Source organism: Mytilus galloprovincialis, chromosome 10 (assembly GCF_965363235.1).
Source record: "Mytilus galloprovincialis chromosome 10, xbMytGall1.hap1.1, whole genome shotgun sequence".
Taxonomy (NCBI): Eukaryota; Metazoa; Mollusca; class Bivalvia; order Mytilida; family Mytilidae; genus Mytilus; species Mytilus galloprovincialis.
In genome coordinates, this window is record NC_134847.1 from 61,440,756 (window position 1) to 61,458,734 (window position 17,979).

At 32.4% G+C, this 17,979-nt stretch overlaps 2 protein-coding genes across 3 annotated transcripts; both read right to left on the reverse strand.

Moving 5' to 3' along the window:
- Positions 1-604: 604 nt before the first annotated feature.
- LOC143048051 (small COPII coat GTPase SAR1-like) lies at positions 605-5,805 on the reverse strand. Its single transcript, XM_076221486.1, has 6 exons — positions 5,665-5,805; positions 4,773-4,892; positions 3,786-3,851; positions 3,342-3,445; positions 2,380-2,511; positions 605-1,049 (listed from the first exon to the last, which is right to left on the reverse strand). Exons 1-6 carry the CDS (start codon positions 5,705-5,707, stop codon positions 915-917), a joined length of 600 nt encoding a protein of 199 aa, XP_076077601.1. The 5' UTR covers positions 5,708-5,805; the 3' UTR covers positions 605-914.
- Positions 5,806-9,459: 3,654 nt separating this feature from the next.
- LOC143048054 (uncharacterized) lies at positions 9,460-16,726 on the reverse strand. 2 transcript variants are annotated; one of them, XR_012969725.1, is made up of 6 exons: positions 16,592-16,726; positions 14,224-14,343; positions 13,637-13,702; positions 12,609-12,712; positions 12,017-12,148; positions 9,460-10,466 (listed from the first exon to the last, which is right to left on the reverse strand). XR_012969725.1 is itself a non-coding variant. In XM_076221489.1 (6 exons), the coding sequence occupies exons 1-6, from the start codon at positions 15,686-15,688 to the stop codon at positions 10,317-10,319; spliced, it is 615 nt and encodes a 204-aa protein (XP_076077604.1). In that variant the 5' UTR covers positions 15,689-15,746; the 3' UTR covers positions 9,460-10,316. The 2 variants fall into 2 exon arrangements, 1 of the variants encoding a protein (XP_076077604.1); XM_076221489.1 differs by lacking the exon at positions 16,592-16,726 and adding an exon at positions 15,646-15,746.
- Between the last annotated feature and the right edge of the window lie 1,253 nt (positions 16,727-17,979).

Genomic DNA, 17,979 nt, shown 5'->3' on the forward strand with positions numbered 1-17,979 from the left:
AATTTGACGGACGACTACAGACGACGAACGGCAAGTAATGAGAAACGGTCACATGGTCTTTCTGGTCAGGTGAGTTAAAAACAGTAAATAGGACATCATTTGGTTTGTCAGAACACCCTAGCTTGTCATTTTTTTTTTAAATTCTATTGACATTTGTTTACATTTATATGCTTGTCGTCTTGAATATATCTTTTATTCTTCAATCGTGCATTCTTAAACTTACATCTACGCTCTATATCATGATTCCTTTTACTAATATAACATCTCAATGCATTTCAACAGGAGTAAGACAACGTATGCCAACAGTGAAAAACAAAAAAACGAATTCATTAATTCGATAGGTCACATTCGTGAAAAGGGAACGGAATTGTAGTAACGACATAAGGCCATACGGTGACATATAGTTGTTAATTTCTGTGTCATTTGGTCTCTTGTGGAGAGTTGTCTCATCTGCATAAATGGCATCAGGTCATTAATGGAGACATAAAGGATTATTAGGTAGCATACCAACAATAAGTTGGTTCATATTCCGTTCTAAACATTTGTGTGCAACTTCTTTAAACGCTACATGTAACAACTAGATTGAAACAATATTAAAACAAAATATATATACCATATTTATTTTTCATTACCAACAAAACAGATAAAAATAAATACAATAGTGTAAAAAGTTAACAAATAAATAATACGATTTCATGAATCAACAATACATATATACAAATGAGGATGATAAATAATGATAAAATATACATTTTTATGATCATGGATTCTGAACAAATGGTTGTCGGAAACAGTATGTAATATCTGTGTCCTGTCATTTAGTTCGATAGTTGTCTTGTATATGTTTGGCCATCCGTCTTAAGCCATCACCATATCCAATATGTTGAACAACATTATTAAGGTACATGGTCTGATCAGTTAGTTCGATCATTTTCCTGTATATGTTTGGCCATCCATCTAAAGCCATCACCATATCCAATCTGTTGTACAACACTACTCATTACTAAGGTACATGGTCTGGTGGTGCTGGATTTATCTTCTGTATTTACCTGAATGGAGAATTTGCGAATTTATTTGCTTCACTAGACAGAACTTAGATGAGACAAGGATAAGTTTTAAAAAATGTATGCTGTAGTTGAGTATTTTTAAAGTAAACTATATTTGGCATAACTTTTACTCATATGGCAAAATCAAAGGTACTTTATTCAAATGATTTGCACTATGTGACTTTGTCCCTTTTGATCAAATTACTTCCCTTAGCTAAAGATTAAAAATATAATGTATTTTAGTTTTACGGATAATCCAGTCCTTTTCCGTCGTGTGTCTAAAACTAATGTATCTTCAAAACTCCCTTTGGTGGATATTTATAAAAATTCTGTGTAATTCTAAGGGAAAATGCTTCAAATTTGACTTTTTAAGAAATAGGAAGATTGAAATCATCATATTTTTACAAGAATTTGGCCGAAAACTTAAGAAAGCATGTAAGTTAAAAGTTATTTTACTTTAAAAATTAAACCTACAAGGTGTTTCCTTAGATGCGAACAAATCATGAACAATATCTTCTTGCATATGTATTTCTGTTCTGAATCTTGCTATTTTACGATTTTCCGTCATTTTATTTGATCTTATATAGCAATTATACTATGGTTACGCTTACGATTTTTAAACTAAAAAGGCCGAAAGATTTCAGAGTAGGCAATGTTCATTTGTACACGGACAGAAGCCTAAAACATGTACAATTCACCTATATGCGAACAAATTGTTCATTCGACATAAGTATTGGCATATTGGCATTTTTATCTAAGGGGCTTATATAATCCTATTGTAATGACTGCCATCATGAAAAGGCTAAATTGCCGCTATGCAAATTAGCAAATTACCCCAAATTTTGCCATATGAAGAATTTTTGATCCTCACGCTCTTCAACTTTGTGCTTTATTTGACCTTTTAAACTTTTTTTTAATCGAGCGTCACTGATGAGTCATTTGTAGACGGAACGCATGTCTGGCGCAAATATAAAATTTTAATCCTAATTTCTATGCTTGGTCCGTTTCTGTGTGTGTTACATTGTAGTGTTGTGTCGTTGTTCTCCTCTTATATTTAATACGTTTTCCTCAGTTTTAGTTTGTTACCCCGATTTTGTTTTTTGTCCATGGATTTATGAGTTTGACCAGCGGTATACTACTGTTGCCTTTATTTCTATGATGGGTCTTTTTAATGCTTTCCCTGCCCATCCACCAAATCCTCGAAAATTGGCACCCCACGAATATAAATAAGAAACCTAATGTACGTCAATGACAGATCACAAAAAAACGTGAAGACACCTATTTTTTTCTGTCTGTTTTATCATCCTTACTGTTATATCAAACTCAAACTTACGTTTTCTGATAAGTACATATTTATTCCAAGCTCTTGGATAAGTTGTTCTTTACCATAGCAACCACGTTTGTCTATTTTATTACCAAGTATAAGGATCGGTACATCGGACACCATTTCATCTGTTAGAATACCCTGAATAAAAAGTTAACTTGATTATCATGATTATAATAATTAACTATTTTTCTACATTAATTATAAATGTTCTCGTTAAATCATTCCTGTTTTGGCGGATTCAAACGCTCATAAAATATCATAAAACATTTAAAATGTATTTCCAATGTTCATACACTCATTATTTATAATGAATATCCACAATTACTAACTAAATCTATCAGTTGACTCGGCCTAACGTCGACTGAAAATCATGCAATTTCCTCCGATTTTTTCTCTCTTCTTTTAATGTACGAGTTTTGGAAAATCGGCAAACAGAGTTTTATAAAGAAATAAGAAGATTTAGTACGAGAGCCAAGAGATAGCTCTCCATCCAAGTCATAACGTGTAAAAAGTAAACGATTATATGTCAAAGTACGGTCTTCAACACAGAGCCTCTTCTCACATCGAACAGCAAGGTATAAGGGGTCCAGAAAAAACCGGTGTAAAACAATTTAAACTGAAAAAAAAAACAACGGTCTTATCTATAGGAAAAACGAGAAACGTGAAACACTAATCATTTACATCAGCATTCGACAACCACTTAACAACAGGTTCTCGTCTTCCTGTGTTATGTCTAATGGCCTCTACTGTAACAACAGTTTCTTAGGACCCTCTATGCTATGTGAAAAGATACAAATTCTTTTTGATATGTTTCAGAAAAAGTCAGATCAAGTTTAAAATGTTAGATTGTTAATTATTGTAAGCATTTTAGTTCTTTATTAACACGGGATTGTATGTGGTAATATTATTCATCTCACTGATTTTTTTTTCGCTGGGTTTTTAATGTGTTTCAGCATTAGATAACTTACAGTTATTTCTGCTCTAGCCTCAGGAAGTCTTTCAATGTCACAACCGTCAACTATAAACACTATACCATCAACTGCTGGAAAATATGTCCTCCAAACTCGTCGTGCTGTTTAAATAAATACCACAATTATATAAGACTATTATTAGCAACTACTCAATGTTGAACATTTAAAAAGTATTATAATTGCCCAGTATAGCGATAGAAAGAGAAAACGCTTTTTTATTAAACAGGCTTTTTTATTTGACATCTGATTCATATATATCTGAAATTTGAGTATTCATTTTGGCAACTCTGGTGATTTAGCTCTATCGTTTTCTTTCTTCTTCCTTAAACCTTCAATCCTTAAATACATAAACCAATTCTAGATTCAGATGCCTGTAAATATATGTATGTTTTCAATGGTTTTTATTTGATAATGATAATGGTTTTACTGTGTTGTAATTACCTGATGCATGTCCTCCTAAATCGTATGCTTGGAAAGTCACTTTACCCACCATAAGCTCTTCTGACCCTATTATAAATAAATTGAAAAACATATATCATGCAAGAAGATTAAGACGGTCTAATCGAAGCAATGTTATATTTTAGAGATGCATATCTTAAGATATAAGTCTGTAGTTAGTGGCTATTGTTTGTGGCTGTATGTTTTGAACATAGGTCGAACCGTTAGTTTTTATCGTTTGAATGGTTAGAACTATATTTGCACTATCTGATATAAAAAAAAATAGTAAGGTGATGTGGTATGATTGCCAATGAGACTCATTTCCACCAAAGTTCAAATAAGTTGATCTTAGAATACTAGACAACAGTAAGGCCTTCAACAATGGCGAAAACCCATACCGTATGGTCGACTGAACCTTTTACAGCATGCTTTGTGATATTGGTTTTGCTCATTTTTTAATTTCGTATGCTGATCTACAGTTACTTCTGCATCATTGGTATATCCTATTAATTATTATTAAAGTTTATCTTGAATAAGTCTTTTCTGATGTTTTTTTAAATATGTTGTGTTAAAATCATTTTAAATTAGTTGCATTTAATTTTATTGATATTTAGTATGTTAACTTGGACTGTATTGATGAATGTTTGGCCTGACATTTGACTTTTTATATCTACATAACCGTATGTGTTCGTGTTAAAACAGAAAAATAAAGTACACAAGGTTACCAAAGTATCTACCCTGAGTCTTCCTTAGACTCGACAGGTAACCAATGAAAGCTTTGGAATCACACTTTAAGTAAATGAATACAACATTATTTTTCATAACCGTTTTTTCCAATGAACTCTCAGTGTATATGAAAGTTGTACAGCTAACAGGTAGCATTGTCCTGAACTTTACAATATCGAATTTTATGTTTGGTGTAATTACACAAAAACATAACAAAATGACAGAATCATCCTAAGCAATACTGTGTATATATATTCAACTTACATGGTTGATTTGTCGGTGGATGTTGCACAAGACGCCCATCTTTTATCTTCGATAGAAGGGTTGATTTTCCTGCATTATCTAGTCCTATGATGAGCAATTTGCATTTCTTGTTCATGAAACCTATAATCGGAAACGTAATTAATATTGTATTCTGCGAACTCAAGTGAAATATATTTTCGTCTACTGTTATATGGTTGGATAATATCTATATCAATTCAGTTTGTCATATTTTTCTTATTGTGATTCATGAATTATCTAAAACTCACATTCATTGAATTTGCATTTTAACAAATCCTGAAATAGCATGTTTTATAATCTGACTTGTTCGTTAGTTCACTATCAATCCCATTGAAAATTCACGCCACAATTTGAATTTAAAGTAATCAAACGGTGTTGTCTTTACAAAATAAACAATTAATACATCAACTTAACAGTTTTTAAAAGTATACGGAGTAACCCCCCCCCCCTCCCCCATCTCTTCTTATGTGTTCATTATATATATATTGAAGTATAAAATCCATTTTACGCTAAATTAATCATTAAAGTTTTAGCATGTGTTTTCATATAATAATCACAAAAAACTAGTTCCCCTTTTTATGTACTGCGTGCTTTTCTTTTTTCACAGCTAATCTTTTAGTATACTAGTAACTGTTTTACACGATTTGTCTTATGACGTTAACTTTGTATGCATATTTTTTTATTTTCTTTTAATATGCATACTAAAAATTCACCCGTACATTACAGTGAACGATAGCAATAAGTCAGCTCATTTATATTCCAAAGTTTGGATTAATTAAGACCAAATTTGCTATTATATTAGATGAATAATTTATGATAACTTATAGTATTGTGATACACAAATGTTAATATTTAAAAATTATAATAAACCTACCGAAATACTGCAATACAGTTATAAACCAGTCAAACAAAAACATTATTAAGATTTCTTTGCTTACACACAATTAATGGTTAAGTTAATTTTTGTATTCTTTATATATATATACTATTTCTTGTTCTATTTTTAGATGTCCGTCATTTTAAACATGTAACGGTATCCACGCTGGCAATGATCAATATGTATAATACACGTCTATTACACGACGACAAATCGTTGCTTTTAAATTTCACAATAGGTATATTTATTTTGCTATTAACAAAATCCCTAGTATCTTTGATAAATATAGACAGGGAAACAATTCAATAAACTAAAATCACCTTCAATTATTTTTTTTTTGTTTATGTGCTTTGTTAATTGTTTACCTTTGGTGTGTACTTTTTAGTTTATTTTTAAGTATGACATGTGACATTTAAATAAAGTACGAATGGATATCGATCTGGTAATGGTCAATATTAATAATTCTCGAGAGAAAATCTTTACCTTTTATATATGAATAGGTGGAGTTACTTTAATACTGTTTAAGTATGAGGCATATTACATGAAAGATTTAAAAAAAAAAGATATTAATTTTGTGTAGCAGTTTATTTAAAATTTGAAATAGTCCACAGTTTAAGATCATTTAATATTCATGAAGTCTTAAACTGTCTGAGCACATATATATTTTAACTAGTACTTTTTCAGATTAATTTTGAATATAAGGTTCCAGGTAAAATTCGTTTACAATATTAACAAAGAGCATTACTCAGTCTGGTGGAGTTGATAGTCACCTAGAGTATCACCAGCCAAATAGTCAGCACATCTGTGTCGACACGATTTATCATTGATATGGACATTATAAATTAAATGTTTACAATAATTATTTCCACCATGAAATACTAAGGCTTTTCTACATCAGGAATAGATTATCTCAGTTATATTTGGTAAATCTTTTAGGAATGTTTGGTCCGCAATGCTCTTCAACTTCGTATTTGGCTTTTGACATTTTTGTTCGAGAGTCACTGATGAGTCTGGCGCAAATACAAAAAAATCCAGGTATCTATGATGAGTTTATTTACGGTATAACAAAACATGAATTTTAAAAAGAACACTTTTTTGTTTATATTATAAAAAAGGACAATGTAGTCACAATAAATGATCGACATAAGGTTACTCTCATTGTCATTTTATAGTCAACTTTCATTTGTATTTAGAGAATCATTTTAACAGAAATGTCTTTTGTAGACGAAACTCGCGTCTTGCGTGCATAATATTTACCCTTGTATCTTTGAAGAATGCTTTTATTTAATGTATACAGTCATACCGCCATAGTTCAATTATATCTGAATAGCATCCATGCGCTAGCTTGTGTTTATGTATGTTTGAATTACATAAAAGTATGACATATTCACTAGTACTTGTTTTTCTTACGTCCTAAATTAAACCTGACATTTCAGAGACTATTTACAACCATTTGGTGCTACCAATACTGGTTGAAATTTTCTCTCTGAAAGTATCCATCCTCAAAACCATGTTTTGATGTGTTAGAAATACACAAGACTTTAAATCCAAACAAAAGAATTTAGCAATATCCTTTAACTTTACTTTCCACTATAGATATGATGTTCTCTCACTAAATAAAATTTTGATGACTATGTTGAACGCATCTATCCCATCGAACTAGAAATAATGGATACAACAGATACAGTCAAGTCTGTCTCATATCTTGACTTACATCTAGAAATTGACAATGAGGTTGGGTTGGAAAATAAAACTTATCGACAAAACAAATGATCTCAGCTTCCTAATTGTGAACTTTCCATTTCTATGAAGCAACATTTCTATGAAGCAACATTTCATCAGCGCCTGCATTCGAAGTTTATATCTCCCAACTGGTTCTCCGGGCTTGTTTTTCCTATCATGATTTCCTTGATAGATGGTTGCTGTTCATAAGGAAGCAATTAAACCAAGAGTTCCGAATAGTGAAGTTGAAATCATTTCTTTATAAGTTTTACGGACGTCATCATGAATTGCTTGACAGTTATGGAATAACCATTTTACAGATGGTATCGGATATGTTCCTTATGTCGTACCTACAATTCACTTACCTTTTCACTACAAATGTGACCTACCGAATTAAACTTTTTATAACGTTTGTAATAACATGAGCAACACAACGGGTGCCACATGTAGAGCAGGATCTGCTTAATCTTTCGAAGCACCCGAGATTACCCTCAAGTTTTGGTGGGGTACGTCCTTAGTTTTTTATGTTGTCTGTGTGCTGTTGTTTGTCTGTTTATATTTGTATTTTTCAGCCTTGGCGTTGTCAGTTTATTTTCGAACTATGAACTTAAATGTCCCTTTGGGATCTTTCGCCCCTCATTTATGTAGACGAAACGCGCGTCTGACGTGTGACGGTACTTTTCTATCCCAAATTCATGTATTTGGTTTTGATGTTATATTGGTTATTCACATCGGATTTTGTCTAATGCTTAGTCCGTTGCTGTGTGTGTTACATTTTAATGTTGTGTCGTTGTTCTCCTCTTAAATTTAATGTGTTTCCCTCAGTTTTAGTTTGTTAAACCGTTTTTGTTTTTTGTCCATAGATTTACGAGTTTTAAACAGCGGTATACTACTGTTGCCTTTATGTATCAAATTATAAGCCTGGTACCTCCGATAAATATCTAAACCAGCGGGACGATGCCACTGAAGGTGGACGTTTCGTCCTCTAAGGGTATCAGCAGCCGAGTAGTACGCACTGCGGTGTTGACGTGAACATCGATTATATGTGGTCATTATCACAAATTTACTGCTTGCAAGAGTATTTTCTTGTCCCAGGCATATTTATATTTAATACGTTTCCCTCAGTTTTAGTTTGTAACCCGGATTTGTTTTAAATTTTTTTTCTGTCGATTTACGAGTTTCAAACAGCGGTATACTACTGTTGCTTTTATAGATTACCGTAACCGTAGCCGTATTTGGCACAATTTTTTGGAATGTTGGGTCCTTAAAGCTCTTCGACTTTGTACTTGTTTTGACGTTCTATTTATTTTGATATGAGCTTTACTGATAAGTCTTATAGAGACGAAACGCGCGTCTGGAGTATCAAGTTATAAGTCTGGTACCGTTGATAACTATAACCACATCAAAAGCAGTATTCATACAATATTCTCATCACCTATTTTTATTTTTGCTTTAGTCAAGGTAATGGCACTTACAGTATCATACCCTGGTACCTTTATTGAGTTTTTATATGTCCATGATTGGGATTGAATCAACTTGTGAAAAGTCTTCTGAGATAACAAGGTTAGCTTACAAATCATTTGGATCACTTCCTGAACAGTATTAAAATGGAGAATGTCTCAAAGATGCTGTGATACACTATGAGGAATATGTGAGGTAAAGTTTGGTCAAAATGAAAAGCAAAGGTTTTGAAGACAAAGAAGAGTAGCACTAAAACGTCTAAATTTTTGAAATATTTTCTCGGACTATTTAAGTCATACTTGAACAATAAACTCAATATGGATATCCGAATTAAAAATGTGTACGCAAGACGTACGGTTCATCAAAGCAAATGCTCATCATTGAACCACGAATCTAAATGTTTAAAAGGCCAAACGCAAAGACCAAAGTTGAAAAGTATCGACATACCAAAATTTCGATGGTATTGCAACTACAGATAAGGTCGTCTATTTATTGGGTTGTCAGTTACCACGTTTATAAAGATCAAATTAAGAGTGTTTTTTTTTTATGTTTCTGATAAATGCAGGCTGAATTAACAACCAAATATTACTCGATTAAACGTAAACATAATTCTTGTTACACTCTTTATTTCCCGTTCTCAAAACAAGTGATTAACAAAGAAGGCAAGAAAAAGCTTGACAACCCTAAATGTGTCCGTCAAAAGTTACAACTTCCTTCTTATTATTTAGTTCTCCTTTGACCCAAAGTAATAATTACATTATCATGTGCTTTGGAATTTTTCCATCAACAACGTAACAACCATTCACATGCCTGCGTTTTGACATGTTCGAGTTATATGATGTTAGTACCAATTGAGAGTCCATGTTTCACCACATTTGATTTTAATCTTCGAATGATACATCCATCAGACCATGTTTAGCGTGTTTCAATAACATCAGGGTAGTACCCACATGAATCTGCGTCTTGGGTGTATGAAAACCAAAACTTGTAAATTACCATCCACGTCACATTTAAGCCCGGGTTTCTACATGTGTGATTACATCAGAATTATACAAATATGAAGGCATGCTTGAATTACATAAGAGTAGCATCCAACACTAGTCTGCATTTCTGCATATGTAAATTACATCAGAGTAACAACCATTCTCCATTCAGTGTTTCATTGTGTCTGAATTACATCAGGGTTGCATCCGAACACAATCTCTTGCTTTTGCAAGTGGAAATAGCATTCGGGTATTCGAAATACATATTGATAGCAACAATAGACCTGTACATCTTAAAGTATAATTAAATCAGGGTATCATCTATCTACTGGTTAGATTGGTTAAATTCTCGAGGTTAAATTACATGTGGGTACCAGTTGTTCACTAGATGACTATCCTGGTTAATTGATATTTACTAAGTAAGTCCCAGGTAACATGCTATTTATGCAGTAGATGAACTATTCCGCCACTGAGGCACTGCTATCAAGTCGTGTTTGAATTCTTATTTATACGGTCTTTTTCTTTGATTTGTGTTGACATCCATTTCAAACCATCACCATATCCAATCTGTTGTACAACACTACTCATTATTAAGGTACATGGTCTTTTACTGGATTTGTCTTCTGTATTTACCTTTAAATGAAGAATTTTTACAGCGATTTACTTATCAGAATATGAATGAGACAACGTTAACTATAAGTGAATCATCTCAAATTGGTTGAAATATTTTTATCACTAATCACTCTCCTAACATATTTGTCACAATTTTCTCGTGTTTTTTTTTTTTTTTTTTTTTTTTTGTCCGTTTGTTTTATGCTTTTGTTTTAATTTATTTTAGGACTAAAGTATCTAAATGATATTCTTTTCGGTAAATTGATAGCCTGAATTATAACGACAAATGTTCCAAATTTGTATTTTTAAACAAGCCTATACATAACTATCAAAACGGCAAGGGTTAACTTTACCTAAAATATATACATTTTTTGTCAGTTACATACTTTTCGAATTTGAAAGAGTCGAAAATGCGCGTTAAATTAGCTGACACGTTCACTTTAAAGTGTTTGTAACAAGTTTAATAAAATTTTCACATCTATTTGTTTAACTTATAGTTATTTGTATCATAGTTGATTGTTTTATGCTTGTTTGATATTCATTTTGTAGATCAGTATAAAAAAGAAGATGTGGTATGATTGCCAATGAGACCACTATCCACAAAAGACCAAAATGACACAGCCATTAACAACTATGGGTCACCGTACGGCCTTCAACAATGAGCAAAGCCCATACCGCATAGTCAGCTATAAAAGGCCCCGATAAGACAATGTAAAAAAATTCAAACGAGAAAACTAACAGCCTTATTTATATAAAAAAAAAAACGAAAAACAAATATGTAACACAAAAACAAACGACAACCACTGAATTACAGGCTCCTGACTTGGGACAGGCACATACATAATGTGGCGGGGTTAAACATGTTGGCGGGATCCCAACCCTCCCCTAACCTGGGACAGGGGTATAGGAGTACAAAATAAGAACAAACTATAAAAATCAGTTGAAAAAGGCTTAACTCATCAGATGGACAAAAATACTAACATATTTGATATTTGTTAAAATAATAAGAAAGGAATGAATAGATAAAATGTTGAATTTACTTTCTTGTTTTATTTATATTTGTGTGTGTGCTTGTTTGATTGAAAAGTTCCTGTTTTCTCACTTATGTTATCATTTTATCTTTGAACATGAAACTTTTAAAATATTATGAAAATAATTAAAATTGTATTGCCTTTCTTTTCGAAATACTTAAAATGTGTATGTGAGCCTATATTTTCTTTGAGACGTTTCTGCTATCAAACCAGGTTCAATCCACCATTTTCTACATACGAAAATGACTGTACAAAGTCAGGAATATGACAGTTGTTAATCATTGTTTGATGTGTTTAAGCTTTTGATTTTGCCATTTGATTATAGACTTTCCTTTTTGAATTTTCCTAGGAGTTCATTATTTTTGTGATTTTACTTCTTTCTTTATTTGTGTCTGTTATTATGATTTGCTTGCTCAAAATATTTAATCGTGCATACAGAAAACATCGGTGCTTATATTTTCATATTAATGATAGTTATCATAACGTTTTCATAAATGCGATCATCTTCATAATTTTAATTTCCTAGTTACATGAACCTACAGTAATAGATTGACGTTGATATATTCCAAGCTCCTTGATAAGCTGTTCTTTACCATAGCAACCTGTTTTGTCTACTTTGTTACCAAGAACAAGAACCGGTACATCATACACATCTTCATCTGTTAGGAGACTCTGAATAAAATGAAAGCTTGAAATTTTACATTAGTCTTAATTTATTTCAAAAGTAATGTGTCTTCCCATGCATTGGTCCAATTTTTGTTGTTGTGATTTATCATCTCTTCAAAAGAATTGTTTGGCGTTCAAGATCACTGAAATGAAATGTATGTCTCTTTAGTCATACTATAAATTGACAGTATCACAAGAAAAAGAAGGCAGTAATAAGGTATTGATGGGTATGGTTTGATTGAAATTAGCTGTTATAAAATATTTTATTTTTCATTGTTTGGTGACAGTCGAGTTTCTGACTTTGTTTGTAAGCACTGTGTCTAAATTCAAATATAATGAGTGTATTACCACCTTGTTGTTCCATGTGCTTGAAGAAGTATTCCGTTACTTACTTTTGATGTTTACCAAGTCACTATTAATCTGGAACTTATATTTCATGCATATAAACTAGTATTTATTTACTTACATTTAATTCTTGTCTAGCCTCTGGTAGTGAGTGTGAGTTTGACGCATCAACAACGAACACTATACCTTCAACTGCTGTTATGTATCTTCTCCAGAAACGTAGTGCTGTAATAAGTCTTAGATCATAACAATTGATTGTTCTTCGATAGGTAGAATTTTCATTGAATTGTTCGAAACATTTAAGCATCAAATTTTTGATTCAACGACATGAAAATGATTTGCGATTCCTCGAGTGACTGAAATGTATATTTCATAACCGTAAAAATTAATTGCGGTTTTGTCATTCTGTTTTCCTATGCTTTTTCTTTTATAGCGGATTTTTTTTTTTTTTTTTTTTGTGAACCGAGCTGGAGTCCGTTCACATTGTGAGACATAGATTACGAATATCCAGTATTTCATTAGGGTAATAATATGTTTAAAAAAAAGGTTTATAACATCTATTTGATAATCAACTTGAAATATAAAACAGAAAACAAAACCCAATTAATGGCATTAAAAAAGGCTGATGTTTACACCACAGCTACAAAATTACAAAATAAAATAACATAACTTTTATGGTTTAACATGCAGTTTGTTCTACTTGGCTGGAAAATCACATCACAGATGACCACCCAATTTTTGTTCTCGATTTTGTCATCACCGAGTGTGTACTTCCCTATTGAGCACAATATCTGATTTCTATTCCGAGGCAAGTGAAACCAACCTCAGTTATTGTTGTTTATTGTTTTTAATTTTTGTGCTCAGTTTTTACTTTTTTAAGTAGTGTTTTGTAAAAAAAGTTCATTCGATCTCGACATATTAGTTCTTTTTTAGTATAGCCTTGTAATCATTCGTCTCTTAACCGCATGTGTGGTCACGTTGTAATGGTCTCGCTTCGAGAGCCTTAACTCGATGGTTCAAATTCCGGCCGGATCAGTCCAAAGATTTGAAACATTTGCTGTTGATCCGTCTATTTTCTCTCTTTTTAAGATTTTTAATTTTCATTTGTATATTTTATTTGACAGATTTTTGCTACGCAATGATAATTACCTAATATGTGACCTCCTATATCATACCCTGTGAATGTCACGTTATCAATGGTAAACTCTTCATACCCTACAAAAATAAATTTAATTAATAAAATACAAGTTTGATCTGACTCTTGTGTTATTTGTTGCTGTATGTCTGTTGTCCAATGATATGGGTATTGGTGCTGATGAAGTATGTTGTACTGTCAAATACTTTTTTATTCATATTATCCTTTTTATGTTATAAATAATAAGTATATTCATCATGTAGAGCCAATTTCCAACTGGAGAACCCTAATCTAAAACAAAACACACAGTCTTTCTAATCACAATTAACTTCTTTACACTGTTGAACATGTGTTCCTCTTCATTTCAGTTAAAGTCCGTTGCGATCCTTTTTGATGACAGTTCCTGAATGTATTTTGAGTCATACAAACGTCACCATGAACATTAAATCATAAAAAAACTTAATGAAAATAAAAAACAATCGGTCCGTGGATTACAGATTGAAATCCATTTTATCAATGTGTATGTCTGTTTTATAACATTACAATCACTGATACAGATTAATAGAGAAAGCGGCAAACTTCTTATATATGTACAACTTACAGGGATAATTTGTTGGTGAATGTTGAACTAGACGACCATACTTAAGCCGACTCAGGAGAGTAGATTTTCCTGAGTCGTGTAGTCCGAGGATAAGCAAGTTGCATTTCCTGTTGATAAAACCTGCAATGGTAAACGCAAATAGTTGTGATTGTGAATAATAAAGTGTAAGGCGATGCATCATTAATTGTTTCATGGTTGAATTATTATAGTTTGCTGGGTTTGCCAGATCATTTATTTTCCGAGTTCCAATACCTTGCAAAAATGGCGGTGAACAATGTGCACTTTATATCTTATCAAACAAAATAAAAGAAGAATGCGTCCATATTGGACAAATATTGTTAATATGCAAGAGTTGATATGTATATTACTAGTAGGTAATTTTACATTTAAAAATGGACATACCATAAGAACGATGAAATTGATGCAACTCAAGTTCGAACTTGATGGTGAAAATTAGCACATTAACTTAATGCACAGAGAAGTAAGAGTGTGGAAAGGGTAAACTAGCGATTTTTTTCCATTTACAAAGGGACAAAAATCGAGGACAGGGAGAGTGACGCCATACAAATCGAACTTGACTTGTGTTTTGTGGTAATGAGCATTATGTCCCAGTTTTATGTATTATGTCGGTATTGTGTATAAAAGAGGGACGAAAGATACCAAAGGGACAGTCAAACTCATAAATCTAAAACAAACTGACAACGCCATGGCTAAAAATGAAAAAGACAAACAAACAACAGCACACACTACACAACATAGAAAACTAAAGAATAAACAACACGAACTCCACCAAAAAACTAGGGGTGATCTCAGGTGCTCCGGAAGGGTAATCAGATCCTGCTCCACATGCGGCACCCGTCGTGTTGCTTATGCGATAACAAATCCGGTAAATAGTCTTATTCGTTAGGTCACATTCATGAAAGGGAAGGGAATTGTAGTTTCGACTTAAGGAACATATCCGATATCATTTGTGAAACGGTTATTCCATAACGGTCAACCAACTCGTGATGGCGTCCGTAAAATTTACGAAGGGATGATTTCAACTTCACCATTTGGAACTCTTGGTTTAATAGCTTCCTTGTGAGCAGCAACCCTCTATCAAGAAAATCATGATAGGAAATACAAGCACGGGAATATCGTATCAATTGGGAGATATATACCCCGTATGCAGGTGCTGCTGGAATGTTGCTACTTAGAAATGGAAAGTTCACAATTGGAAAGCTGAAATCATCTCTTTTGTATAAGCTTCATAAAAAGTTGGTTACGGAAAATTGAAGTTAGGGAACGGAAACCAATTTCCTCACGTATGGTTGAACAAACGGAGCAGTGTAAACCATAATACAATAATAATATAAAATCAAAACAAAAACTAATAATGAAAGGCCATAATATAATTAAGAAAAATTCCAAATTAATACATACCAAAATACTGCAGTATACGTGTAACCCAATCAGACAAAATCATAATGATGTTCGAATACAAACTACATTACTGCTTACCTTTGTTGTGTATTTTTAGTCTATTTTTAAGCATGACATGTAACATTTAAATATAGCATAAATTGATATCGATCTATTAATTGTCAATATCTATAATTCAATATAACAAATATTTACCTTTATACAATAGGTTGCGTTACTTTACTGTCTAAGTATTAGAAATATTACATGGAAGATATGAAAAAAGAGTTATTAAGTTTGTTATATAGTCTATTCAAAATTTGAAATAGTCCACAATTAATTATCTATATTAATAATTTATAGTATTAAACTGTCTAAGCATATGTATATTTAAAAACTTTTTCAGAATTTGAAAATAAGGTATCAGATAAAATTGACCCGTTCACGATCATGTGAATGTGAAACGAGCTCGAAACAGTATGATTTATAAATCAACAAAGATTTTTGAGTGATAAAGAGATTACATTTATAGTTTATGAGTTGTTGTTTGAGACAACGTGGCCTTTTGCACAATCAAAAAACAGTACAGCAAACCAAATCATGAGTTTTAAACGAGGATTTTTTTTCTGTTGATACTGTAAAATAAGATAACGTAGTCACAATAAATGGTCGGTATAAGGTTACTCTTATTTAATTATATAATGTAAAACTGAGATGTAAAACCACCGGTATAATCTATATAAAAAAACGAGAAACGAGAAACACTTTGATTGTTAGACTCCTTCCAATATCTTTAGCAATTTTAAATTTTTTGATTCAACCATCCCTTGATACGACTTGCCAGGTATCAATCTACTACACCCTGTTTCGACATGTTTGGTTTAAATCAAGGGGACGAAACTTGAACTAGCTCTTTCTTTCTAATGTTTGAATAAAATCAGATAGGCTTCCATAAAATAGCACTTACATTATAATGAATGAGTTATTTCAACGTAGCATCCATACCATTAGCTGTATTTATGCTTGTGTTGATAGTTTCCATACACTAGCCCATGTTTCGTCATGTTTTAACTAGACCAGGATACTCTAGTAGGTTCATACAACTTCTTGTTAAGGTTCATTAACAACTTGATTGCATCCATTTAGTAGTCCGTGTTTTGGTATGTTTAAAAAAATCAGGTGAGTATCCATGTCAAACCCTCTAAGTCAGTTGAGTTAAACAACAATAGAGATACATACATAAACTAGTGCGTGCGTCGCCATCTTTAAAGTCCCAAATAGCATATAACATCAAGTTCTTCCTTCGTCATGTTTCAATTACACCAAGATAGTTTCTAAACCTGCATGTTTTGATAATAACCGGATGGCATACACACAGTATTCCGTGCATTGGTATACTTTAATTACGCCAGAGTAGTTTCATACACCTGCTTGGGCATGTTTGGATAATAACCGGGTGGCATCAACACAGTAGTCCGGACTTTGGTGTGTTAGAATTACATCAATCTATCGTTTATACACTACCTTCTGCATTATGTTAGGAATACATTCGGGTTGTATTCATACACAAAATTAATGTTTGCCTCGTCATGTTTAAAATCTATAAGAATAGTATTCAACAATTTACCTTGCCTTGGCATCTATGAATAATATCAGTTTGGCATCTTTACACTATCATTTGCTTAGAATATTTGAATCGCCTCAGGATTAAATATTTACAATAGCTTCTCCATTGGCATGAAGAATTGGGTGAATGTTTCATTTGTACAAAAGTCAATTTTTCTACATGTTAAAAGGGTAGCATTCATCCACCAGTACTTGTTTTTCATATTTCAATTACATTACATAAGGCAGAACTCATATATTAGCCCTACATTAGCCCAGGTACGACATGTTTGAATTACTTTATGGTAGCATCCATCCACCACCCTGTGTTTAGGCATGTTGCAGATACTTCAGGGTAGTATTCATACATGTACCCTCTTTTTGACATGTTTGATTTACATCAAAGTATCATCCATACACTAATCGACATCTAAAAACACTACTTTTGCATCAATCAACTATACCGTAACGTCTGATTTAAACGCAGGTCTTTAGTTTGGTATGCTTGAATACAACTGGTTAGTATTCATCCAACAGTCAATGCTGCAGCTTTTATTATATCATAGTAGCCTCCTTTCACTAGTCAGTAGTTCGGCATATTTGAATAACATCAGGAAAGATTTCATACATCAGGCCTTGTTCTTGCTTTTCCGAATTACACAAAAGTAGATTCCATACACTATCTCTTGATTTGAATATTGTGAAAATAATTGTATACAGTTCGAGATTACATGATAGTTATGATAAGTT

What these genes read in the sequence shown, in the direction of transcription:
- LOC143048051 (XM_076221486.1), bottom strand. Translation starts at nt 5,707, where the DNA reads ATGTTTTTGTTTGACTGGTTTATAACTGTATTGCAGTATTTCG. An exon ending in TTTAGGAGGACATGCATCAG is followed by an intron (nt 3,446 to 3,785) that starts GTAATTACAACA and finishes TTATTTAAACAG; the next exon opens with CACGACGAGTTTGGAGGACA. An exon ending in AGGCTAGAGCAGAAATAACT is followed by an intron (nt 2,512 to 3,341) that starts GTAAGTTATCTA and finishes CTTTTTATTCAG; the next exon opens with GGTATTCTAACAGATGAAAT.
- LOC143048054 (XM_076221489.1), bottom strand. Translation starts at nt 15,688, where the DNA reads ATGATTTTGTCTGATTGGGTTACACGTATACTGCAGTATTTTG. An exon ending in ACGTATACTGCAGTATTTTG is followed by an intron (nt 14,344 to 15,645) that starts GTATGTATTAAT and finishes TTACCATTGCAG; the next exon opens with GTTTTATCAACAGGAAATGC. An exon ending in AGGCTAGACAAGAATTAAAT is followed by an intron (nt 12,149 to 12,608) that starts GTAAGTAAATAA and finishes CATTTTATTCAG; the next exon opens with AGTCTCCTAACAGATGAAGA.